Consider the following 26,574-nt stretch of genomic DNA (forward strand, 5'->3'; position numbering starts at 1 on the left):
CAACTCAAAATGCCCCATGCTGACTATCTATAAACAGTGGAGGCTGGGAGGTCCGCAGGCTCTTTCTACCCTTCTTCTTAGAAAAGGACAAGAGAACCTGCTCTAACCTGTAGATAAGGACAAATCCCAGTCAATTCCTGATTGTGTTCTCTGGCGCCACACCGGCATTAGGTTCTAGTGTTTGGGTTCTGGATGGACACCAACTTGGCAGGAGAAGTGGACTATCGGATAAGATAGATGAACACAGGTGGTTGGTTTCCCTGACCCGGTCTACACCCTGGCCTCTAGTAAGTGCTGTTGGAATGTCGGCAGATTGAGGACAACCAGCTGTCCTTTTGGAAGGGGAAGGTGCCAGGGGAAGTTTCTCAGCATAGAGGGTTCAAAAGAGCTTCTCAATCTAAAAGGGTGACTTACCTTCTCTTTGGCTGAGTTAATTCTCGCAGGCCTTGGGGTCCCCAGCTGACGTCTTCTCATCAGTGGTTCTCAAGTGTGGAAGACCAAAAATAACCTTTCTACGGTTTGGTTTTAAAAGGATCTCAGCAGCTCCCTGTGGTTTTAAAAATAACAGCTACTGGCTTTTCTCCAAGTGCATTTAACTACATTAAACCCTAAAGCCCTATGTTCAAAGTGACAGTCTCATGGAGTTGTGAAAATGGTTGCTTTGGCTATTGCTGTAACAAAAGATTTTCTTGTTATTGGAGGATTCCTGCCTTAATGTGACCAGATTGGCTCAGTCTGGACTGAGCAAGTAGAGGTGCTGGCATGGTGATGTTTTCCATAGGCCCTAGCAGCTTTTCACTCCACTGCTTGGTGGAGATTTACAGCAATCCTTCATGTTGTCTGTGCCTGGGCAGTTTTCTCCGTCCTTTTTCCTAATTGCCACCTGTGCCCCCACTTCACCAGTCATTGCCAAAATCTAATCCTATGGGTAAGAAGTTCCTGTCCATTCTACCCACAAAGCCCAGCCTTCTATTGCTCCCCCTGCCCCTAAATGCCTGTCTTGAACATATACCACTCATTTGAAAACTTCAGACTGGCCCACTGTCCTCACTGGAATAAATGCCTAATGTATGAGTTATGAGCTCTAAAGAAAAATTCCAGAACTCAGAAGTAAATGGTAGAATCATTTATGATTCAAGCTCTGGAGTTGGGAACTGGGAACCCTTCCATCCCAGAGTCTCAGCGGAACTCTGAGAAGATTCAACCTGGCTGTGTTTTCCACACCTCTCCCTTTCTTGTCATGTGGGTCCTCCTACAGCCTGCTTCAAAAAACCTTACAACTTGGTAGCAGTTTCCCCAACACAGCTGGTTTAAGAGAAAGACTTTGAGAGAAGGGAAGAGGAGAAAAGCCACAAACATTTCAACCCTATCTTCAGAAGTGACGTTACATTACCTGTGGTACATGCTACTGGTCAAAAGCCACCCTGGTTGCAGGTAATAGCATGAAGTTATGAACCAGAGGGCATGACAACTAATGCCATCTATAAGCTGGCTTCCAAATGGCCAGTCCCATTACACCTTTGTCCTCAGATAGGACAATAGAGCCTGTCTTATACGCTATGGGAAAATTATGGCATGCATACTGTCTTGTAGTAAAATCCTGAGGCACAGTGAGAACTGGGTCTGTATAACTATCACTTAAGTAGTACTTCTCCAATATCCACATGAGATATAGCATGTAGGTATAACCACTCCTTGACATCAGTCCCAATATCTGGTGCTCAGATCCCCAGTGTCTAAGTAAAGTTTCTATTGCTATGACGAAACATCATGACCAAAAAGCAAGTTGAAAAGGAAAGAATGTATTCTGCTTACACTTAACACATTGCTGTTTAACACCAAAGGAAGTCAGGACTAGATCTCAAGCATGGCAGGAAACTGTCAACAGGAACTGATGCAGAGGCCATGGAGGGGTGCTGCTTACTGACTTGTACCCCATGGCTTGCTCAGTCTGCTTTCCTAATAGAAACCAGAACTTTCAAACCAGGGATGGCACCACCTACAATGGATTGGGCCCTCCCATATTGATCAGTAATTGAAAAAAATGCCTTACAGCTGGATTTTGTGGAGGTATTTCAGCATCTGGGACTCCTTCCTCTCTGATGGCTCTAACTTGTATCAAGTTGACACACAAAACCAGCCAGCACCCCCAGCCTCACAGCCCTAACTGAAAGCTATTTCTGTAAGATCCTGTTGGAAGCATCACTTGATGCTCCTCCAGGTCTCCAGTCTTTAATCTGTGTTATCTCTCCTTACCCTGTTTTAGATTGACTTCCCTGGATTTCTAACCACCTCCACACTAAGCTCTTTTGATGTTATTTGTCGCTAGAGTGAAGTTCAAACTCCCTACATTCTGAGAGCCCTCTCCCTTCTTGGCTAACTTCCTTTCCCAGTGACTCTTTAGTCCCCCTCCTGCATTCTATAAGTAGGCCCTCATTGAACTCTTCCTGCTCATACAACCAACTTTACTCCTATCCTAGTTTTCAGGACTTGTTTCCCTTCTTGAGTCTATACTGTTCATGTCTCCAGTTTACACCATCATGAACTCTTTGCTTTTCTTTCAACCTGCTTCCCAAGAGTGTGGCACTGTCCCAAAGTGAGTTATCTCTCCCAAAAGCACTTCCCTTGTTCCTTTCTTATCCCTAGCCTCGCACCTGTGAAACACTGGTCACAGCATCCCAACACCCACAATTAGGTCAATGGCATGGTGTTCTAACTGCAGAATATAGCAAACAGAGGAATTTGTGTGTGTTATACTCTTCCTGGGGCCCACAAAAGTGGAGCATTGTCCCTAGACCTACATAAAACTAGTGAGTGTGTGTGTGTGTGTGTGTGTGTGTGTGTGTATGATCTGAACTTGAAGAAGGATAGGATGATGCACCATTATCTTTCCCTGAGTCCCCAGTGGCCTAACCTGGAGGTGAGGTTAAGATGTGGTCATATTGACCCTATTTTGTGATCTTTTGGGGGGCATGTTGTTCTCAACCAAAGTGCAAGTTGGGTGCATTTGTAGAGTCACAGCTGACTTTACAAAGTGGAGGTGGTTTCAGCTTCAACAACGGCCATTTCTTCCTCTTTACTGAATTTGTTTCAGCTCCCACCTTTATACCTTCTGGTCCAGTGCTGGAGCTGCTCACGGTGGCTTTCAAAACAGCCAGCATGCCTGAATTGTTGGCCATCCACTGGCCACGCTTGATAGTCAGTTTCCATTCTATCTAGGAGACATTTCTGGCCCTTAGGTCCTTCAGGATAATACCTTAAAAGATGGGGAGGAACAATAGGAACACACACAAGTTAAAAAAAAAATACCTTTGCAAGCCCTGCACTGTCCTGGGCCTGAAGTGGAAAGTTCTACTCAAGAACAACGGTGGCTTCCATGAGAGAAGATTCTGTGAAAGGAAGAATAGGAAAAGTGCCCAGGGGCCATTCTGCAGGGGTACAAGCTGGCCCACAAAGCGCGTTGGCAGCCTAGGAAACTTTGTCATTTTAGAAACTGCTACTCCATCCCTGTAGTGCCTTCCTTTGTCTGTTGTTCCTTGTCTTTAATTCATTGCCTCACCCTGTTATATCTCCCAAAGTCATCCAGCCAAGAGAGTGGTCCAGCTGCAATTGAACTCTAGCACTGCATGGGTCTCTTATTTGTATTTCCCCTGAGGCAGTAGCCTTTAATGGTAAAGGAGGGTGACCACCGTTCATGCCACTCACACTTGTACCATATGACTCACACACCTCCCCATCTTTGCTGGGATTTGCTCTCAATTTCCTTGGCTGCCTTGTGGTGCCCTTACTGACTAAGGACTTGGCTCTCCTGACTCTCTTCATTCCACTGGGATCCTAGCCACATTGGGAGCCAAGCAGTATGCTGGCCTCAGTCTCAGGCACGAGGCAGCCAGAGCCAAGCTCCAGTGGAGCCCAAGAGGTTCTTCTTTTTCTGCCAGTGTTGGACACTGGCTCCCATACAGAATGTGGCTTACCTGGCTCCTGATTTTGTATTTGAGGGCTGGTTCTCAGAAACCAGACTGTTCTAGTTTGTTTTCTGTTACTGTAATAAATATCACAACCTAAAGCAAGTATGGGGTGGAGAGGGTTTAATTGACTTTTGATTCTCGATCACAGCCCATCATTGAGGGAAGTTAGGACAGAAACTCAAGCAGAAACCATGGAAGGAGACTACTGATTGCCTTGCTCCCTGGCTCGTGTTGATGAAGAAGAGGATGGGGGTAAACAGAAGACACTCAGCCTATGGAGGACACATGCAGACACCTGTCTAATCCATGATGGCTTTCTATCTTTAGACGTCTGTCTGTGACCTGCTTTGCAAATAGATGTTTCACAGAATGAGCCATTCTGGTGGGCAGGAGGAAGGATGGTACAGGGGACAGGCAAATCATCAGGGCTGCAGCTTCCTTGTTCTCTAGAAGAACTGACCCTATGTGAAGAGCTGTAGAAAGGCCAGAAAGAGAAGATCATGGGGTGGAGGCCTGGATTCTGTCCCTTCCTGGGACCAGTTTGAGGGCATCATTTGAGCCAAATCAATGTTCTGGGTCTTGTAGAAATTACAGTATCCAAAAGGTAAGGAACCTTGGAATTGCGAAGATAGCTGAGTCTAAAGAGCTTGCTTCTCAAACATGAGGGCTTAGTTCAACTCTCAACACCCACATAAAAAGCCATCTGTCTTAGTCAGGGTTGCATACATCTTAGCCATAACCAAAAAGCAAGTTTGAGAGAAATGTCAGCTTACACATCAACATGGCTGCTCATCACCAAAGGAAGTCAGGACTGGAACTCAAGTAGGTCAGGAATCAGGAGCTGATGCAGAGGCCATGGAAGGATGCTACTTACTGGCTTCCTTCCCCTGGCTTGCTCAGCTTATTTTCTTATAGAACCCGAGACTAGCAGCCCAGGGTTGGCACCACCCACAATGGGCCCTCCCACCCTTGATCACTAATGTGACAATGCTTTACAGTTGCATCTCATAGAGGCATTTCCTCAAGGGAGGCTCCTTCCTCTGTGAAAACTCCAGTTTGTGTCAAGTTGCCATAAAACCAGCCAATACACCATTCATGGTGGCCTGCATTTGTAATCCTGGCACTGGGGAGGCAGACACTGGTGGATCTTGGGGTCAGTATAATCTTAACTCAAGGGTCTTTAAAAGAAGACATTGTGAGAATCAGTGGTGGAGAGAGAAGCCATAAGGAGATAGATGTGTCAGTGCAAGAAGGTTCCATGAGCCAGGGAGCATGGCAGAAACTATAGGGTAGCAGGATGGTGTATTTGCCATTGTGTCTAGAAAGCAGCAGGACACTCACCCTTGGGTTGTAGCTCATGAGACTAATAGTGAAATTATAACTTCCTGAGCTAGATCAAGGTCTGTGCTGTGACAAGCTTGGCTGCGGTAGACACAGATGCACACATCTATGAGGTGTCGGCAGTTCTGGATATACAGGGAAGAGGCCCATTCTGGAGCTTGGCTGCCCTGCCTTGATGACCCTGCATTTGCTGTGAGCTGTAAAGCCTGGGTGCACTCTGCCATCTGTCACTCCTAATTTTCTGACCTGGATTTGCAGATAGATTTTTTTTAAGGCTGTTTAAGAGGAACCTCAGCAGGAGATAAATGGTAGGGAGAAGTCAGGACAATTTATTTTTCATTTTCCTAAAATACCAACAACATTTTACATTGAGTGGGAAGAAAGCATGCTGTCTCATTGCCTCTCCAGAGAAATGTATTGTTCTTATTTGTTGCGTAATTGAATTCATAAAAGTTGGTGGACTTTTATCATTTAACTGACTGAATTCTGTGTTTTGTATTCTTTCTCTCTCTCTTTCTCTCTCTCTCTCTCTCTCTCTCTCTCTCTCTCTCTCTCACACACACACACACACACACACACACACACACACACACACACAGCTCCACTAAAGGATTGAGGGTGGTTTCTGTCAATGTATATTATAATGCAGAAGGATAGAAAGGAAGGATACGAAAGTGGAAGGAAGGTTATTGAGGTTGAAGAAATGATATTCAGTCAGAAGGTGAGACTGATGGCCACATGCCTGAACCAGGCCCTTGAGCATTCCAGCAGTTAAGATGAAAAAGACAAAGTGAATAAAACTTATTGTCCAGAAGAAATATTCCTCAGAGTGTGCCGAGGAACACAGGGAAACACTCCATCAGCCTAGGGGGAAGGGTTTTCAGGGAGGCGAGGAGTAAAGAATGGGGTAGGAAGGAAAGGAAGCGGTCTTAAAGGAGGTGAGACCTGGGCAATAGCTGGCAGTTAGAGGAGAGTAGGGAGGCCAGAATATCTATCCCAGTAGAGAGTGGGAACTGTGCCTGGTGGGGAGCAAATGTATGTTGTGGCACGGCAGTGCTCACACTGTTGAACAAGGTAAATCCAGGATATGTCAGGCCTCTTGCCATGTCCCAGACCTAGAAGATGCCCTGTGGTCAGTGAGGATCCTCAGGAGTGTAGGCCAGAGCATCAACAGCTCCAGCCATCATGGGCAGTGCTACAAGGCTCTAGCAACTATGCTGGAAGAGCACCCCTTGCAGCTTACCTATAACCTCAGGCCATCTGGTCAACTGAAGGATACCTATGATGGATAAACAATGACAGCACATACCTGTGTAGCTCTGGTTCTCTTGCAGTCAGGGGCTAGCAGCTTTCCTGGACCTTTGGGCCCACAGCCCTATTAAAAGGCCCCAGGGAAGTTGGTACCATGCTAGTAGTCATGAAGTATACATCTATCCCCACCTACTAGCAGCTCTGGATCAAAACTGGATCTGACCAAAGCCCAGAAAAAGTGTTCTTTTGCCTCCATGACATTCTTGGCATGGACCACTTGGTGTCAGGAGGAGGAGAATAAATGTAGACACTATGATTGATGCTCAACCTCAAGACCAAGTCCAATTCAAGATGAGCCCTAAAGCATCAGAGGTCACATCACTCTTGGGGACCTCGGCATCCTTATCTGTAGAATGAACTGCAAAAGAATGAGTTCAGAGTCATATAAGGGCCATATGGGAGAGCAGGTAGGAAAGCCTTAGAGCTGGGCTGGTGAATTGATAACTACTTCCTTGACTGTTTAGCTACCAAGAAGGTAGTGTGGCAGGGGTGGTGTATGTGTGTTCATCAGCCAGAATAAGGCCTTTCATATTAATAAGTTATATCATAGGCTAAGGGAGATGCTAGACTCCTGGTCATTCCTTCCTCCTCCCTGTCTTGGCCCATCCGAGCAAAGCTTTGGAAGTCTGACATTTTGGTTTACTTCTTGAACCATGCTTAGCAATCACTCTTGACCATATGGCTTTTTTACAGGAGTGGATAATCTTCAGGAAGTGGCCCCTTGTTGGAAAGAAAGAGAAAATGGATACTGTTAGAACACCAACAACTACTGCAGAGGAAGATGCTACATTGATCTCCACAGCGTTGACTCCCAAGCTTCTAGTTCCTACCTTGGACATGGAGAACTACAGTTTTTGCATCAGTTCCCTGGCCACCCGGAAGCTAGGAAGAAATGGAAGATTGCTCAAGCCGGGAGGAGTGCCTAGCCTTTCTTCTTGTTGCTTGTGCTCACCCCATTGGTAAGGAATCTTACCAATGTGGATAACTGGTAGAATTGGAGTCCTCAGGTGGAACCAGGGATCTAGAATTCACTCTGGATATACTCCCTCTCCAAGCCTTGAGAGACTAAAGGCTGTAAGAAGCAGTGCACTTTGCAGGACCCACTCTGCCCTGATAGCATCCCCTATCATGTGTCACCAAAGGGCTTTCAGCCACAGTCTCCACTTCCCTCAAGTCCCTCTTCTCCCTCATATTGCCTACCTCCTTAACTGTCAGTCTTGTCTTTCTAGTTCCCTCCATCTTGAGCAAAGGCAGCCTCAGTGATGACCCACCCAGGGAAACCCTTAGAAGACAAAATAAAACCTAATAAAGCCTTGTCTCCTCCGCCCCAGTGTCACTTTCCAGGTTCTACCCGAGTACATAGTCACACTGGTTCCTGGCTTCTTTTGGCTTTGAGCATGTCTGTGAGCTGATCAAGGTTTGTGTAGCACAGACGTGGAGACTCGGAACCTCTACCATTTCTTATCTTTCTATCAACACCCCATTAGGAGGGTCAAAGAGAAAGAACACCTCACACCTTTAGAGCAGTCTCTTTACTAATCCAGAGCCTCCTTCCAGCTCATGTAGATGCTGAAGTATATCTAAAACAGTGTATCCCAGAGCCTGGTAAGACAGCTTCCTACACAGAGGGGAACAAGGGGATGAAAGGGGCCAGACAGCAGTCAGGGCACTTGCCTTGAGTGACAGACACAAAAAAGGAATGAAAAAAATGCTTTGGAAAAGAGGCTTGTGTCTTCCTTATTTATTTATATGTTTATTCATTTATCATTTATATTCTGTCTACCCCTTAGAAAGGATTTGAGAAGTCTTACAATATTAAAACCCATATAACAGAAACACACACACACACACACACACACACACACACACACACACACACAAATCCACTACAAAAGCAAGATCATTTTAAAGAAAGAAAAAGAAAAAAAACCTTGTAACCCTAAGGCTGAAGTTGGTTCTGCCTCTGAGCTATTAATCTAGTCCCAAGCTACCTAGAGGTAACTCCAGAGGGGTGGATGGTGCCACTCATGGTTGAAAGGAATAGCTCTGGGACCTGCCCCTTTATTTGGCCATCAGTGCCATGCCTGAAGTTGCCTTCAGAGGCTAGTGGATCACTGAGGAAGATGCTTTATAACAGGCATGAACTGCTTAGTCTAGTACTCCTCAACTGTTGTGATGGGCTGTGGTGGGACATAAGCCCCAGGGGACATGTGACTGCTAATGGTTTACAGACTGGAGTTTGTATATTTGTCTGCCTTGTGAAGATACTTGAGAACAACCACCAGAGAATCTCTTCAGCAGCAACCAGAGGCACACAGTGGCAGACAAGGGGCTCTGAGAGGAGTGATGTTTGGATTTGGCCTAGGGGCCTCTAACACTTGATGAGAGAAGGAGAGATGGGAACAGCTCTGAAGGCTGGCAGGGACTCCTCATCCCAGGCTGCCCTTAAGAGAGCTGTGGAAAACACAAGTTTCTGACCACAGGTTTTTCAGGTGATAAGGCATCGGGAATGGTTGCCTCTGGTACTTCTGGTGGGCAGAGGAGGAGAAAGAAATGGAGGCTTTGTAAGGCTGCCTCAGAGCCAAGCTCTTGGCATTCTTTCACCATATTACCTTGGAGTGGACAGAGACCCCTCTTGGAAGTGGTTAGGTGCTGGGGGTGGGGATGACACTAAAACCTTACTGAAGCCCCCTGGAGACAGACCTTCTCACGTCCACTCCTGATTCAGCTCCCAGACCAGCATAGTTAAAGTGTTCCATGCTGGCACGACAACACAGCCAGCTATGCAGGGTGCTCTGAGGCACATCCTGGGTTCTCCATAGAGGGATTCTATTCAGCGGGACTGGGATCAGGCCAGCCATTTATAGCCGAATAGTTAACATGACAACCGGTCTAGCTGTGCTGGAAACCGTCCATGCTGACTCTTCGGTGTGTTTGTCCAGGGAGCAGGAAAACATCTAATGACAGGAAACTTGTTCTCTCTCCTGCAGTCCAGCCTACTGGCCAGCCCCTAACCCCCCAGTCTCTCATCTCGATGATTCTGCTCATGGCTACTCAAAAACAGGTTCAAACAAATTAATGCCTTCTCTTCATAGTGTGGGCCTCAGAGGTTGCTTGGCTAGAGAACACTGACTTTTGGCTAAGACTTGGACAAATGTCTGATGTTTGATCATTCATTAACTCCTGGGAATGAATATGTCTTTGCAGGCAGTACAACCTACAGTCTTCTTCTGCCAACAAGGAAACAAGCGTGGTGAGTTTAAGGAACCCGCCAACATTTCATAGCAGAGATAAGCATCTCACTGCAGTCAGTCAGTGAGGTCGTAGCTCTCACAATATTGTCTGTGTTAATGCAGCCTCACCAGCTCATGTTATCTTGCTCCTTTTGTGTGACTGATCTGTTGCCCTCAGTAGTTGGGGTTTCCATCTCAACGCAGTCTAAGTCTCAAAAGAGTCACATAAGGCATAGCCATTATGTGTGTGTATCTGATGCCTAGCAGACATGGCTAAAGATGAAACTGTATGGATGGGACATGGGACATTACCATTGACAACTAACTCTACTGTGAAGGTGAGGTGAAGGCATAGAGAGTGGATTCCTGTCCTTGCTGGATGAAGCAGCCACTGGAATAAGAAACCCCGCCCCCCCTCCACCTCTACATACTATAAATCTTGAAGGACACTCAAGTTTAGAGTCAGGCCATCTGAGAGGTGGTGGGAGGCTAAAGGAACACATTAAGCACAGGTATGGGAAAGCCCTGGGTAGGTCCAGAGCATCAAGGGGTGTATTATGATTTGGGTTCAAGTGGCCCCCAAAGCAATGTGCTGAAGATTTAGTCACCACTGGCAGACAGTGCTCTGTGGAGATCACTAACAGAATGCTCTTGGAAGGCACCATGAGTCAGTGGCTCCCTCTCTTCCCCATCTCTGCATCTCATCTGCTAGAGGATGCCCCATTCTGAGCTCCATGTAGCTGGTTCTCTAACTCAACACAGATCTGACCAACAGGGTCAAAAGTCAATGAGCGAGCCCTCTGAGACCATGAGCCCAGACATGCCCCGCCTCCTTTAGGTTGACAATTTGACTACCTTGCCACCAGAATGGAACACACAATAATCGCCTTTGGCAGAAAATGCATCCCCAAATTCAGATGTATCAATATTACCTGAGTTTATCCTCTCAGGGGTGCTGGGTAGTCTCCAGGGCTTCAGATTTTCTGAGCCTGATGGTGCTGATGTTGCTGGGCCAGAGTCAGAGACAGTCTTAGATGAGGAGTGTATCGGGGCACTCAGCAGATTATACTTCTGTGCTTACTGAGGATGTAAGTCTGGAGAGGGAAGGATGGATGAATAGATTGAGAAGAAGACTGGGAATATGAAGTGTGGTCTTGTTAAGTTCCCCCTACTCCAAGTCACCCTGTCCTGAAACAATGGCCCTGGAGTCAAGTATGCCTCCCTCTCACACAATCACATTGAAACTGGATCCTGGCATTTCAAAATTGCTTGAAGACTGACATGAGAAAAGAGACATGAGAATTTACCCAATGCAGGAAAATTCCTGCTGGTTTTCCTATAGATAAAGGCTGCTGATTCCGTGGAGAGCTGGGTATTAGAACATCAGTGCAGCAGGTGAGATGGGAGAACTGCTCAGGAGTAAAGAAGGGTAGAGCACTTGGCATTGAAATGTACTCCTGGGGCTTGTCCTAGTGAGGTTGGCCTGCAACGTGCAGAAACAGAGGCTCCATGAGGCCCAAAGACCCTGGTGCTCTTCCCTGGTATCTCACTGATGCTTTGTATGAAGTTGGGTATGTGTTCATTTAGGATTTCAATGGCTCATGTAGACAGGACTGGAAGCTTGGGGCTGTCCTTCCACAATAAGCATGTGTGGACCTGCTAACATGGTGAAATGCTGGCAATTAGTAATTCTTTTGCCAGAAGTACATGGTCGAAAATTAGCAGATTTTTACTGCCCACCCTCAACCTTAAGCCACCCATGAATGATGATTCAGTTATCCGCTGAGGCCTATCTACAATGATGTGGCTGAGGAAGGTCACCTCACATTTTTTGAGCTTGTCTTTTCATGAGTCATGTGTAACTAATTCTGTTTACTTGCAAGACTGATGGGAGAACTGAATGTCACAGCTCTGATGAACACATCTAACACTGCCATGATAACCAAATCGAGAGAAAAGGCAAACACACAAGGGTACTATGCCCAAAGACAGTGCTGGCCTTATTGTGTTGTGTGTATTGTTTTATTTATTTATTTTCATACTTAAAGCAATGGCTGTAAGTCAGGCACCACCCCAAGAGCTTTGAATTTCTTCACCTGGTCCTGATTGTGCTATGTGCCAAGCATAACTCATCCTTTTGCATATAAGGAAGATGCTGGGACCTCTGTTTCACATTCCCATCCCATCTTCCCACCTGCGTATCTCCCTGTCAACCCACAGTCCCACCATCCCTGGCTGATTATGCACTGAAAGGCTGCATGACGCATTCTTTGCCAGAGGTCCAGCTCGGTGTATGCTCAGTGACCAGGAAGGGAGGAGGTGGATGTGCTTTCCCAGCCAGCAACCATTCCTCCCCACCTAGTTCTCTCTGCAGCCACTTTTCCAGCCCCAGCTTATGAAGACACATGAGCTTCATTAGGCTGGGCCCAAGCCCTAATTCATCATCATCCACACACCTTTCAGAAAGCCACATGTGTTCTGAGAAGAGTGGACTTGGTGTCAGGCAGCGCTGTTCTGATTAGAAACAACAAGCAAGACTTAGAATCGATCCGGGCGTTGGAGTCTGACTCCTTGCAGAAGTTTCCCAGGCAGTGACTCAGAGGGCGGGATGACCAGGTTGTAATGATGATGGATGATCTAGCCCTTGACTCTGAGCTTGAGGGCGGGGAGTTGGATCAAGGTCTTGAGATCTAGTGAGAGGCTGCCTGAATTTCTTTTCCTCAATCCCACCTGGTGTCCCCACAAAGGACCCCTCAAAGAATGGAAGGGGCACCTTTAACTCTGGGTGACAGGGATAAGCTGGAGGACTTGCACTGATGTACAGCAGTCATCTGTCTATCTGCAACTGGAGGTATGTTGGTCAGTCGTAGATGATTATAGGCTAGCTTATCAGCAAAGGGCTCCTGTTTAAGAAGAGTTTAAGCTTTAAGAAGGCAATGATGAGGCCTGGATAAGAGTGGGGTACAATTTCCCTCCATTGTCTACAGAGACTAACCTTAGGACCATGCTTATGTGAGTGCACCCTGTCCTTCTTCAGGAACATTGAACATATGATTACCCTTCCAGCTCTCAGTTCCTTTTACTGTTGAAACAGCTCTAGCTTTAGCTAGTTATCCATTTGAGGCCACTAAAACAGATCAATTATATATCAACAGTGACAACTGACAAGTGGTTCTGACAGGATTCAAATCCAGTCACCCATCCAGAAACTCAATCTCTCCAGTTCCTGGAATCTCCAGGGCTTAGTGCTATAGGATACCTGTGGATGGAACAGGTCCTCTACTGTGACAGTGATTACTCAATGATTGTAGCATGAACCCTTTCTGTGTCTACTTGTCTCTTTAGACTATGATCTCCTTTGAGGAAGAAATCATATCTGGGGCTCTTTCCAAGCATTTAGTTCAACTGCCCTCTAAGACTGAGATCTGCTGATGTTATTGTAGTCCTGGGGGAAGAGGTAAGCACTCAACATTTCTTATTAGATTGTATAGGTATGACTGTCCATAAGACTTATGGATACATAAATATAAAGATAAATAGACAAATAGAATGAGATTTATTGGAGAGTTGGCTCAAATAACTATGGAGGCTAATAAAACCCCACGGCATGCCATCTACAAGGTAAAGAACCAAGGAGCCTGGCAGCAGAGTGCAATTTAAATCCGATGTTCTTGGAGCCGGGGAAGCTGCTGACACAACTTTTAGTCCAAGGAGGAAGGCCAAAGGACCCAGTAATAACTATGAGAGGTTTCTGAGCCCAAAGATGGAGACCAAGAGTTCTGTTACCCAACAGCACAAGTGTGTGCGTTCTGGAACACAGAAACAGAGATTACACTTTCCTTTTTTGTTCCTTCTGGGATCCCAGCATACTACTGGTTGGTGCCCAGCCACAGTTTGGATAGATCATCCCTGCTATCTCCAAGTCCTTTCCTATGTTACACTCTAGAAACATGCCCATAGACTACTCACAAATGAGGCGAGCAATTCACAAAACTGTGCCTTAATCCAGCTACCAATAATGAGCCATTTTGCATGACACCCACAGGAAATAATCTTGACAGGACTCTCAGTAATTAAAAGTAAACTAGACGCTTCTTCAAATTATCTGAAGAGGTGAATTCCCTCCTGACCATAGTGGATACACAGAGGGCCTGGTGCTGGTCACACAAGAACTCAATTTCCATTGCAACTTTCCCAGCACATGGACCACTGTTTCTTTGGTGGATCTGCCCTACATATGCAATCTGCTCATTGGTCACTCAGATATTCCAGTGATAATCTTGGCTGTGATGCAATCAGAAAACTATTGTTTCAGGTCAATGTTTTAATTAATGATGCTCTTAAACTATAAGACTCACAACACCGGTGATCTCATTAGAGTATGTCTTTGTGGTTATTGCATTTTATTATCCTTATTTGTTGTTAATGTTTCATTGTGTCTAATTTAGTTGTATGCATATATGAGTAAATATTGTGCAGTCATTCATCCCTTCATGACAGGGATTTGCTCTGAGAACACATTAGTAGGGGATGTCGTCACTGTGTGAACATCATAGGATATTTATACAAATTAAGATGGCTACAGAGTCACTAGGTGATACAATGGGACTATCATTGTATATGTGGCTCATCATTGGCCAAAATGGGGCCATGCAGAACAGGACTCTATATAAAGGGTTTACTACTATCTGACTTTTCAGGCATTTTTTAGAGGTCCTGAGATAAGCGTCCCATCTACAGGGTGGGGTTCTACTTTTCTATTTTGTGATGAAATTTGCTGATGTTTTCTAGAAGACACAGAGTTAATACACAAATGTACATCTCATGTATGATGTGGTTTCTTGGTCTTTTTTTGAGCTTCTTCTTCTCACAATGTGCTTTAGATATAGTAATATGCACGTTCACAGTTCCACAAGCACTTCTTTGCCCTAGATGGGACTCTTCCCTGCCTAACTGTTCTTCCTTATAGCCTTTTCTAACCCTTCAACCATGTGGATTTCATTCTTGTCACCTGGGCAAGTTCAAGCCCTGGAGCCCCTTCCTCATCCTTGCCTGCCATCTGTTGTGGATTGCCTTCTCACTCTTCTACTGCATTCTAGAATATGGAAAGACTGGAAGCCTCAACCTCTGAGTCATTCAGCTTTTCCCTATGCTCCAAACAGTGTGGCTGATCATATGCATATGAATAATGGTTCTCCACCTAGATATGAGCACTCAGATTTATCATTTCTGCAAATATTTAAGGAAGATCTTCACAAAGATCTTGGTCTACTTTTTATAAGTTAAAAATATTCATGCCAGCAGGATAATGCAGACCTGTGAGTAGCATTTCAAAGAAAACAATAGAAGTTGAGGACAATCATGTTGGACAATTGCACAGCATGTAGGGAAGTGGAAATAGCCTGGCTTTTGTTTGATCAGGAAGATGCACATGTATGTCCAAGAAGAAGGAACTCTAGTTCACTGCAGGACAGAATAGGATGACTCTTTGCTAACGCCAAGAAATATGGTAATATTTGCTCCAACGACACTCTCTCTCTCTCTCTCTCTCTCTCTCTCTCTCTCTCTCTCTCTTCTCTCTCTCTTCTCTCTCTCTTCCCCCCTCTCTCCCTCTCCTTCCTTTTCAATCTCATCAAAGTCTAATGTCTAATTCATGCTCCTTGACTATACCATATAGTTGAGTTCCCCTACTTTCTGCCCAATATAACTATTACGTGTGTATTGGAGGAAGGGTTGGTAGTGGGACCATTTATTTGCCCTTGTTAATGACTTTTTTATATATCCATTTGGGGGGGAAGGCTTGCCATTTATCTTGGTTCAGATGTTTTTTAGTGTGCCTTCCCCTGAAGGCTCATCCTTCTATAAGCCTTGATTTTCTGTTTGAAAATCTCCAAGCGGTCAGTGGAGCATCCTGTACAAAAGATCATGGTTTGTGCATAGATTAAGACCATGTAGCATTATGGGCATTCCACAAAGTAAGGATTGGGGCTCTGTACCATCTGCTTCTTCTTGGGTGCCCTCCTCTCTTTCTCCTTCTCTCAGGGGAGATGAAGGAAATCCTTTGCAAGTGGCATGTTTTCCTAGGGAGATTGTTACTGCTAAACCTTTGTCAGTATTTTTGTAAGTCATTATTCTTAACAGTATGTGCATTTGACATTCCTCTGAGATGATGTATTTAACTACAATGCATCATTTTCTCTTCTGCAAAAAATTTACTGGGTTCTTACTATATAAATGGGCCATAATGTATTTATCTAAAAAAAAAAAAAGAAAGAAAATAGAAGCAGGTAATTCTGACTTCCAGAGCTCCCATGAAGATCTATCTTTGGAGCTAAGGACAGTGGCTGTGGAAATCAATGTCTGTTATAGTCTTAAGCTTTTGAATACTTGGTCCCCAGGTAATGGTAGTATTTGGGTAAGTTAAGAACTATGGTATAGGCCTTACTAGAGGAAGTATGTCACAGGGTGGGCTTTGAGAGCTAAAACAGCCCTATCTACTTCCACTTCACTCTGCTTTGCCCTCAGGTTCTTTCAACTGCTTCCATACCTGCCACTTGCTGCCATGCTTCTGCTCTGCCATCATAAACTCTTATCTTTCTGGAGCCATAAGCCCAAGGAAAATCCCTCCTCCTAAAGTTCCCTTTATCCTGGTATTTATCATAAGAACAGAAAGGTAACAAATTCAAGTGCCTTTGCCATTGTCATCTGTCTTACCAGAAGCATGCTGGACGCATTTCTTGCCCAACTGGGTAGAGATGGGTATTTCAAAGAAGCTAAGAGGCCGGCTTGAGTCCCCATTGGTGTGAGAAGACCAATAGACACATGTCCTGTCCTTTTACGTCACTGTCTTCCTCAAGCCCTTGCCAGTAGAAACTCAACATCTATGACAACATCAGGCCCTCTGAAACTCATGAATTCTACCCCTTTCTGTCTTTTTTGTTATGAAAATGAAGGTCTGTATGTGTGTTTAAAATAAATACCCCTTGAGTAAATTATTTTAAGTAAATTTGGGTATCTTTTAAAGTCTTAAGTCTATTTATCCTTTGAAATTTGCATACATGTATGTGATTTCCCTTGTGTATATCCACCCTTTATTCCTCTCCTCCAAAATCATTATTTATTTATTTGTTTATCAATTTTAATCATTTGCATTTGTTCATTCTTCTTTTGTCAACTCAGGAGTTGTCTTCTTAATTTTTTGTTCATCTGAATCCAAGTACTGTTTGCTGCCTGAGATCAGCCTCTGGGGGTCCAAAAAACTTACCAGTGGCTGTGCTACTAAGGAAAAGTGGCTCTTCTTCCCTCAAGAGCGAGCCATCAGCTGCCAAAAGTTCCTCAGATTGTGATGGGGCCTTGGGATTCTCCCCTTGCATGTTGCAACTTTTAACTGGCTTGATCTTAAACAAGTCTCATGCAGATAACCACTGCTGCTGTCAGTTCGTGTTGCTACATCATATCCAGAAGACAGCATTCAATAGAACCCTGTCAGTTCATGTGTATAGAGGCCATACGTTATCCAGAAGACAGTATTGAACAGGACCTGTTGCCATCCTCTGGTTCTTACGATCTGTCTGCCTCATCTTCCAATATCTTCCCCGATTCTTTGGTGTTGGTGGCTGTGACTTTGATGTATGCACCCAACTCTGGCTGTGCACTGTCAATAGCTTATTCTCATCACTTTGGATAGTAATGTGTCTCTGCATTGAGTGCCTGCTGCAATAAGAACTATACATGTAATATTTAAAAGGAGTATAAATGGAGTTACCATGTAATAGGAGACAATGTTTCCCCAGACACTATTGACTATCAAATATAAATTCTAGTTCTGGCTAAGTGAGAGCTCCATAGACCCCCTGAATATTATAGTCTATTGCTATTTCTATTGATTATTCCCAAGAATTTTATGGTAAGACCCTATTGCTGAAGAAAACATATCTAAGTCATGGGACATGAAGAAATCAAACTGGTACTAATCTTTGAAGCAAACAGTGCTTCTCCAAAGAATACCATGGGCAATTGCTCATGCAATGGCTCTGCCTTATCCTTCCCCGTACAATCCTCTCCCATTCAACTCCACTCCACTTAAGGATTTTTGTACTAATCTTCACTATCTCTCCAAGAATACCTCTATGTCTCCCACACAAGCATCCTAAGCAGTCCCCTAAGACCTCTGCAAGTTGTTCTCATGGAAATAAAGTTTAGTATCTGGGTGGTCCCTATATAGTCCCGTTTATGTTAGCAATGGCTTTAGTACATTGTCATTACGCTGACTTGGGATTGGCAGAGACGAATTGGGAGACATGTATCATATCCTAACAGTATCAGAAAAAGACACAACAGCAGAAATGAAACCTGAACATTTGGAAATGTATTTATTAACTTTTTCTTTTGGTTAGCTCTGGTTTTAATTTCTAAACTCCCCCTTGAAATTCCAGTCCAAATGTTAGTTGTATCACACAATATGAAAATAAATAAGGGAGGAAAGTCAATATCCAATCAAAGTTTTGAAGGGACATGGTGCTTTATTTTAAAAATAAATGACAAAAGCTGAAGTAGAGAAAAGAAACAGGAAAACAGGACGGAGCGTTTAGTTTGAGTACTGAGCAAATGTTAATAATGAATAAAGAAAATTGTTAGTACTGATTTATTTCTCACGTTGGAAGAACAGATATAGGGCTTTAACGCAACTTATAATTTTCATGGTGAGTTAACCCAAAATACTGGATTTATAAGTTTAACTGTCTTAATACTGGAATTTTCATATCATTCACACTAATGTATATGAATTTGTGTGATAACTTGATTAATGTCTATTTTTTTCTGTTCATCTGAAAATTCCAAGGAAACAAGAAAGATACCTGTCTTCTCTTTCCTGTAGACAGCAGGATATTTTCTAAGTTATAAAAAAAAGAAAAAAAACCTTGTAAAAACGTGTCATTGAAAGAGTATAGAGGGACCAGAAGTGGAGTTATAGGTCACTGGGGCTGTGAATATGGAGTTGACTCTTACGAGGTCAGCACTTGTCAGAACTGCAACATGAACGTGGCAACTCTGAACAAATCAATGTCAGACAGAGTGAGGTCCTTGGTACCAGCATCTCAGGAAGACCTGGGAAGAATTTGCAGGTACTACAAGGCACTTTTTTTGGATAGAAGTCTTGGGGATGTGAGCCTGTAATAGTTCATCCATGGTTGCTCTGGAACTCACATCTATGGTGTTAAGTATAGATCGAAGGATTCAGCCATTGGCTCACATTGAGCCTTACTCTAGTCTACCTTGGGCTCTGAAGTCAAATGAGTATTTTAGGGTTGTTTAGATGTGAATCAAAGGAGATATGCTTTTTTATTTCTACCATTTACTTGCTAATGAATATGGAACAGCCGAGGAGATACCTTGAATGTGGACAAGGTAGCTTCCTTTAACCAAGGCAATTCCACAAGAGGAGTGTCTGAGGGTTTTTTTTTTTTTTCTATGAAGCGACACTATGACCATGGTAATTCATATAAAGGAAAACATTTCACTGGGAGTGTCTTGTAGTTCAGAGATTTAGTCCATTATCATCATGGAGGGAAGGATGGCAGTGTGCAGGCCGACATGGTTCTGGAGAGGTAGCTGAGAGTTCTACAACTATATTGGCAGATAGCAGAAAGAGAGAGTAAGCCACTGTTCCAGGCTTGAACTTCTAAGACCACAGAGCCTACCCCTCAATGACATACTTTCTCCAACAAAGCTGTACCTACTCTAACAAGGCTATACTTCCTAAAAGTGCCACTCCCTGTGGGCCTATGGGGGTCATTTTATTCAAACCACCACAAGGATTATGAACTTAACAACATGTTCAGCACCTCAGACAGCAAGCAAGGTCTTCAGAACTGAAGGAGCATCTTAGTAGTTTCTAGTACAACTACCACAGACATATTGAGAATACTGGAGCAACAGTGGGAGGAGGAAACATTTTGTTTCCTACTACATGAATTTTGGGGTAGGAGAAGACCTCGTTCTAAGCAGTGTCAGGAATGATTCCTGTTCCTTAGAGACCAGGAACCCACAGGACTTGGGACCATGGATGTCATCTCAAACTTTAATCTATCTTATAAAGAAGGACAGTTTGCTCAGAATCAAAATTATAGCCTTAGGAGGGGGAGGGAAGCTCTTTCAGCAATTTCTCAGCTTCTACAAAACAAGATGACATCATGCTTAAGTGCTCGATTTTCATTCTGAAAATAATAGATGTCTTTTTTTGAAGGTGAGAAAAGTACAGAAATGTAGGGAACTATGTAGTTCCCTCAACAAATCCTGCTGTAGCCCTCCTAACTGGAAATAGTCATGAGAATTTGGGAATGTATTTTCTTCACTTTTAGTGTCTAGGTAGGGATCTTCATTGAATTAGTTAGATCTTAATCCTAATTATATACCCCAGCTATGAACTCTGTTATGTAGTAAACCATTGGTACTGGATGCATGCTATTTTACCAAATGGATATGCCATAAAATTTCTAATCAAACATTTGGATATTTTCATATTATTCCTATTATAAACAATAATGTCATCATTTTGTGTGTAAATGCCTACAGGTATACAATTAGTTATTTTCTTAGGATGAATTCTAATTACAGAGGAGCTAGACCTAAATAGCTGACATTTCTAAATGTCTAAAGACAGTAGGCATTTCTACTGTCTTTCACTAAAACTTACTTTGAAGGTCTTGATTTGTTCACATGCACAGAAACATGCCAAAGGTACTTTGTTATAGCAACACTAACCAACTAATTCAGGGTCTTCAAAAGTACACCAAAAATAATGATTGAGTCTGGAGACATATGAGAGAGTTTGTGTGCTGCTATGGATTCTAGGGCATGCTTTGGTTCTCTGTACTTGTGGCTGAGGAAGGAGAGGTCATGACTGATGCTGCCTCTATGTTTCTAGGTCACATTTAAGGGGGAAAGTTCAACACTATGGGATTCTGTCTTCATTGAGACTTGCCTGTCAGCCTTCCTTCTTGTCTGTGACCCACCTCATAACACGGAGCTCCAACTCATCAAGGTACAGTAGCATTCCTAAGGAAAAGTGTTTTGGGTACTGACTGTCTAGTTTCTTCCCAAGCTCGACTCATATACACTGAGTATATGAGAAGCTGCTTGTATTGTTTGTAGTCATTATATAAAGGAGGATTTCTCTGGATGTCTAGTGTTACAATTCTGGTGGAGAGAGCTACCCTGAACTCAGAATTACATGGAGACAATCTCCACATCCCTGAAAGAGCTCTGTGCTCATAACTGTGACAGTTGTGTGGATGGGTGTGAGGGTGAAGTAATGTGGGAACTCCAAAAGAACCAATGAACCACAGTTCTTGTTTCCTTTGACCAGTGGGATACTGATTATGAGAATGTATTGATTATTAAAATTTTTAAAAGTGCATGTACATTTAGGCAGCACTAGCTGGAATGAGTGGGTTATGAAATAACACCCCACTCCCTAAAACCCGAGAGAGGCATGTAGCTGGTAGTAGGAGGGCTGGGGGAATATATAAGGAGTTGGAAGGTAGAAATGGGGATAGACATGATAATATTTCATTGTACACATGTATACATTTCCTAAAACTGAAAGATATCTGAAATACTGTATACTTTTCCTGTTGGAATCTAATTTCATGGAAATGTAAGCTTTTGACTGATGTGAGATATTGCCAATAGGGGCCCTAGATGAGGAGACACCCCATGGAAAATGGGATGGCTGGAGAAGTGAGGCTTTCTAGTCAAGCCCTCAGCTGGATAGGTCAGCAAATGCCACAGTTAGGATTAATGTCACCCAGCCAACCCAAAAGGGACTTCCGGACCCTGGGAGCAGGCACAAAGGAGGAGTCTCACTCTGCATGCCTGCTTTTCTTATTGAGGGGGAAGCATGAAAAATGGTGAATGAATGCTGAGATGAGCCATTACACTTTGGGGTTATTTTCAACAAAAGAATAGATAAATAAGCAATTGGAGTGGCCTGTGCCTTCTGAATACCCCAGGTGTGGCACACCCAGGCAGAAGAATTAAATGAATGGTAGACAATTCACCATCTTGGCTTCCTATTGTCTTGACTTCCTGTTTCACACGCTCATGTTTTATGGAAGTGGGAAGGCTTCAGCTCCTCACTGGTGATTAAATTGAGACAATTCTCCCCAGGGGTCTAATTTTCTTCATTGTCAACAAGAAGGGTAGAGGCTAGGGGTTCTTTGAACAAAGCAGGTCCTTGGAATATTTGGTCTCCACATACCACCGAACATACTTTCCTCATACTGAGACATCAGGAAAGAAGAACAGAAGTCTTCATTTTCGAACACCTGAGTTTAGAATCCCTGTGGGCATATAATGCCATGGAGTCCAGTGACATCGCCAAAGGCCTGCTACTTCTTGGCTGATTCAGCAGTAAGCCTGTCAGACAATCAAGAAAGAGTCGGTCCTTTCCTCCATCTGCCCTGGATACTTCCAGGAACAGGATGGGCTTCACCTCCACCAGGTGGAGGCTGGATTGGCAGAAATCACTCTCTGGGATAGTGCTTTACAACTGAGAACTCCAGTGTGACATAACGATACTCCCCAACAGCCATGGACTTTAGTAGTTTCTAGAATCAAAGGATGACTAATGTTGCTCTGTGTGACAGTGGATTTTGCAATAAACTTGAGTAGGGTTGGAATTACCTGGGAAACAACTCATCTACCCACCCATATACACCTAACAGGAAAGAAATGCAGTACAATGCTTTTACAGATGAACCCGTCATGAAAGGATTATAGCATTTCATTAACATGTATGTCTCACATGGTTATTTTTTCTTTACTGAAGAAGTCACTTAAAATGTGTCTATCTATGCTGGAATTGTGACTGATTCGATCTTGTATGGGTCTTCTTTGCCCAATCATAGCCACTGTCAGTTTGCGAGCACCACAGCCATCTCTTATCCAGAATGTAGCATTTCACGGCACTCCCCATCATCCCCTGACACATTCCTTTTTATTCCCTTGGATTTTAGATACAGGATCTCACCATGCCACTTTGGCATGCCTGAAACTTACTATGTAGACCAAGCAGGGGCAGCTCATGAGACCCCACTCATTCGTTACTGGCAACTGATAGGCAATGGAGAAAAAAAAATCATCATTCTCTGGGTAGCATGTTCCTGTTGTAACGTATGGCTCCTTTCCCTTGCCCTGATGGGCATGACTAAAATAAGCTTAGTTCATTATTTTCAATTTATTTTAATTTTTGATATATTATTTAATTTTACTTGTATTCATATTTGTCTAAATGTATGCCTGTGCGACATGTGCGTGCAATAAATATATAGGCCTAAAACTCACAGAGTTCTCTGTCTACCTCTGCATCTTGAGAGCTGGTATGAAATGTGTATGCCACTGTGTCTGTCTCTTTTATTTTTGTGGCTCTACTTTGATGTTCTCTGAGCCTTAGGGGTGGATAAAGATGCTCTGTTTAGGGATGAATACTCATTATCAGCACGTTGACCCGTTTTAAGTCTTTAGATTAATTGCTGCCCATTGCAATAAGAAGTTCCTCCACTATAGTTGGGAGCAGCCAGGTCTGTGGTTATAAACATAAATATTTAGAGAGCAGTTTCACAACATGGCCATTTAGCAAAATAAGAACTATAGTTTCCTCCCCTAGAGCCAATGATCTCCCCGTCATGGGCTTTTGACTAGATTTACAGCACCAGACGTGCATCCCTCCTGTGAGGCAGGGATCAAATCTGATCAGAAAGCAGTGGGGTTCCCTATAACAGTCTTGGCACTGTTACAACTGTGAGCTCCTCTTGCCTGATCGGTCAGTATTTTAGCACACAGGATCCAACACTGGGTAAGACTATTGCTGTCTTTTCTCTCACAGCAGCCTACACCGAACCTTCTGGTACTATGAAAGTTACCTAGTAGGGAAGAGGTTTATCAGTAGTTTTTAAATTGATTTCTCTATGTCCTGTAGCTAGCATGTGTGGTATCTTGAGCAATGCAGTCTTACTACGCTGTTGGTGGAAACTACATGGTGTATAGGCACAATTCTTTATCCATTCATCTATTGACAGACGCTTTTCATGTTTCAGCTTGTTATAAATAGTGCTGCAATGGCCAAAATGACACAGAAATCAGACAACTCAATGGCAATAATAATAATGATGATGATGATGAAGATGATGAAGATGATGATGATGATGGTGGTGGTGGTGGTAAATTAAAGCAGGCAACAAATCTGATATGTATATCGTGAAGTGCATTTTAAAAAGGGACAAATAATCTCCCAAAGGTTTCCCATCCAGCTGAGTGCAACAAGGACAAAGGAACAGCCAAGTCTGCAAGAACTTCCTGGCTGTGCTGCTGGGAGGGGGAGGGGCGTGCATTTATACACATCAAGGTGTTAGAAAGAGAATCTCACATTTCCCTATGGGGAATACTGAGCCCTGCAATCATTATTACAGGCTGCCGTGTTGTTTCTTAGCCCATGTCAAGAACATCAATTAACTGAACTCCAAAGCTCCCGCACTCTGCAAACTTCAGTCACTGGGCAATTATCGAGTCTCTCAGCCTGGCAATTATTTTCTTGCTGGCCTCTTTCATGTATCCAGCTCCCTTGGTGCACTTGTGCAAGGTGGGGACCAGGTGACCCGCTGTAACAAGTTTCATGTCTCAGGGGCTCAGAGAGTTTGCATTAGGGATGAGTCGTATCCACAGTGGAGCTAGAAGGACAGGCCACAGTGAGCCAGGAGCCTGAGTGACAGCTAGGAAGCCAGAGCTAGGACTTTGCTTTGTCCTTTGGTCTCAATGGGCATGGCAACAACCTTGAAATAATGGTGGCAGGCTTGGCAGAAATGGAACATGGATTTCCTAGCAGGGCCCAGGCCTATTCCACTGTGAACCCTTAGTGCCTCCTCTGAAGACAGACAGAACTCACAGATCCAGTGGCTTCTCCAAGGCATTCTCTCTTTGTGTCTCTCTTTCTACCTGTCACACTCTCTGTCTCTGTCTCTGCCTCTCTGTCACTCTCATGTGTGCGTGTGTGTGTGTATGTGTGTGTCGCACGTATGTGTGTGTGCATGCATGTACACTCACATGCACATGTTGGGCACAGGCTCAAGGCACACTTGGACACCACATCATTGGTACCATTGAAACCTTCATCTTGAATTTTATTGCTGCAGGTTCATTGTACAAATGGAAATGTGGCCTCGCTCAGATACGATAGGTTCGATGTGCTCATGTATAAATGCATAAAAAGAAAGATTCTTTTCATACTTCATCTACTCCCTTGTCAGTCTCAGCTTCATTTTCAATTCCCTCCTTTAGTGCCCTAATTTCCTCCTTGATGGATTGCTTGATTCTATCTGTGGAGGCCCAGCTTAGTTGGTGGTGGTGGGGGGGTGTTGGGCTGGATGCTCAGTCTCTGTCTGTCTCCCTCCCTCCCTCTCTCCCTCTTTCCTGTCCCCTTTTCCCCTCTCCCTGTCCCCTCTCCATTATAAAATCCTGTCAGTAGCTGCCTTGAAATGTGGAAGTCATTCTGAAGCTGGAATTCAGACCCCCCCCACTATTCTACTGACTCTGGCCATGAAACCCAGAGTTCATAACTCTGGGGTGGGAGAGCAGATTGTGTGCAGTAGACCTCAAAATCGTGGGCGCTCAAGACATTCTCCTCTGTTAACCCATTGTACTTCCTTCTGCAGAAAATCCTTGTCTACTTACTCATTAGTTTTCTATACTTGCAGTGCTATTTGATCACTCTATGCTACTGTATTGCTCTTGACCTCTGCTCGTCCCTTCTCAGGATAAAAATGGGGATGTCCAGTGACTTCCCACTTGGCTGGAAGTTGTCTTCTGCTGTGTACCATATCAGCATCTTCTGGTAAAGTGGGCCTCACAATTCAGAAACATAAGGATGACTTTGGATCTCAGAGAGTATTGATAGTGGGAACCGGAGAACTCATTTTACAGGCAACCCTGCTATGTACCGCTTGTGAGCCACAGAGAAAAAGACATGGTTTTGAGACTCATCTGTAAGCTGGGTACACTGGATGTGTGGTGCTTATGAAGTAGACACAATAACATTGCTCTGGTTTCTTGCAATTGTTTTCTGAAGCTATGGCAAGAAGCCCTATTGTCTGAATGGCTTAAATAAACTACCTTATACTTCTGAAGACTAGAGACAAAAGTCACAATGTTTGGAGGGCCATTCTCCCTCAGAGAACAACAAAGACACTTACTTGAGCCCTCCTGGCTCATAGATGTTTGCTGGGCATCTTTTACATCTTGTATTATTTTCCTTACAGCCACATGATTGCATTCTTCTATCTTCTCTGTTTCTTTATTTTGTACATGTATGTGGCCATGCTCTCTTTCTTTGGATATCAAACAGATTGACCAAAGACTCCCAGTGATCTTAGTTTTAATTTGGTTACTTTTATAAAGGCTTTCAGAATGGTTGTTTTTGCTCACTCTTCTAATATGAAAGCTAATCTTTTTCCAGCACACAGAACTATCCTCCAGGATACTCTTAGAAGGGTGTTTCATCAACTAATTAACACATGACATTTACCCTCATAAAGGTTAGAGGGAACTTGGGGCAAAACCCTATTAGATCTTTCTCAGAATCCATACAATTAGAGGACTGAAGGGTGCTGATCCAGTTGAGGAAGGGAATGGGCATCTAGAGACACGATCAATAGCACAGTGCTTTC

General features: G+C 43.8%; 1 protein-coding gene across 1 annotated transcript; it reads left to right on the plus strand.

The window, feature by feature from the left end:
- The first annotated feature begins 205 nt into the window (after window positions 1–205).
- LOC134479745 (uncharacterized) lies at window positions 206–24,102 on the plus strand. Its single transcript, XM_087559504.1, has 6 exons — window positions 206–287; window positions 7,314–7,579; window positions 9,828–9,873; window positions 13,199–13,310; window positions 20,781–20,897; window positions 23,953–24,102. The coding sequence occupies exons 2-4, from the start codon at window positions 7,362–7,364 to the stop codon at window positions 13,283–13,285; spliced, it is 351 nt and encodes a 116-aa protein (XP_087415630.1). The 5' UTR covers window positions 206–287; window positions 7,314–7,361; the 3' UTR covers window positions 13,286–13,310; window positions 20,781–20,897; window positions 23,953–24,102.
- The last annotated feature ends 2,472 nt before the right edge of the window (window positions 24,103–26,574 follow it).

This window comes from Rattus norvegicus, chromosome 7 (genome assembly GCF_021556685.1).
Source record: "Rattus norvegicus strain SHRSP/BbbUtx chromosome 7, alternate assembly SHRSP_T2T, whole genome shotgun sequence".
NCBI classification, from domain to species: domain Eukaryota; kingdom Metazoa; phylum Chordata; class Mammalia; order Rodentia; family Muridae; genus Rattus; species Rattus norvegicus.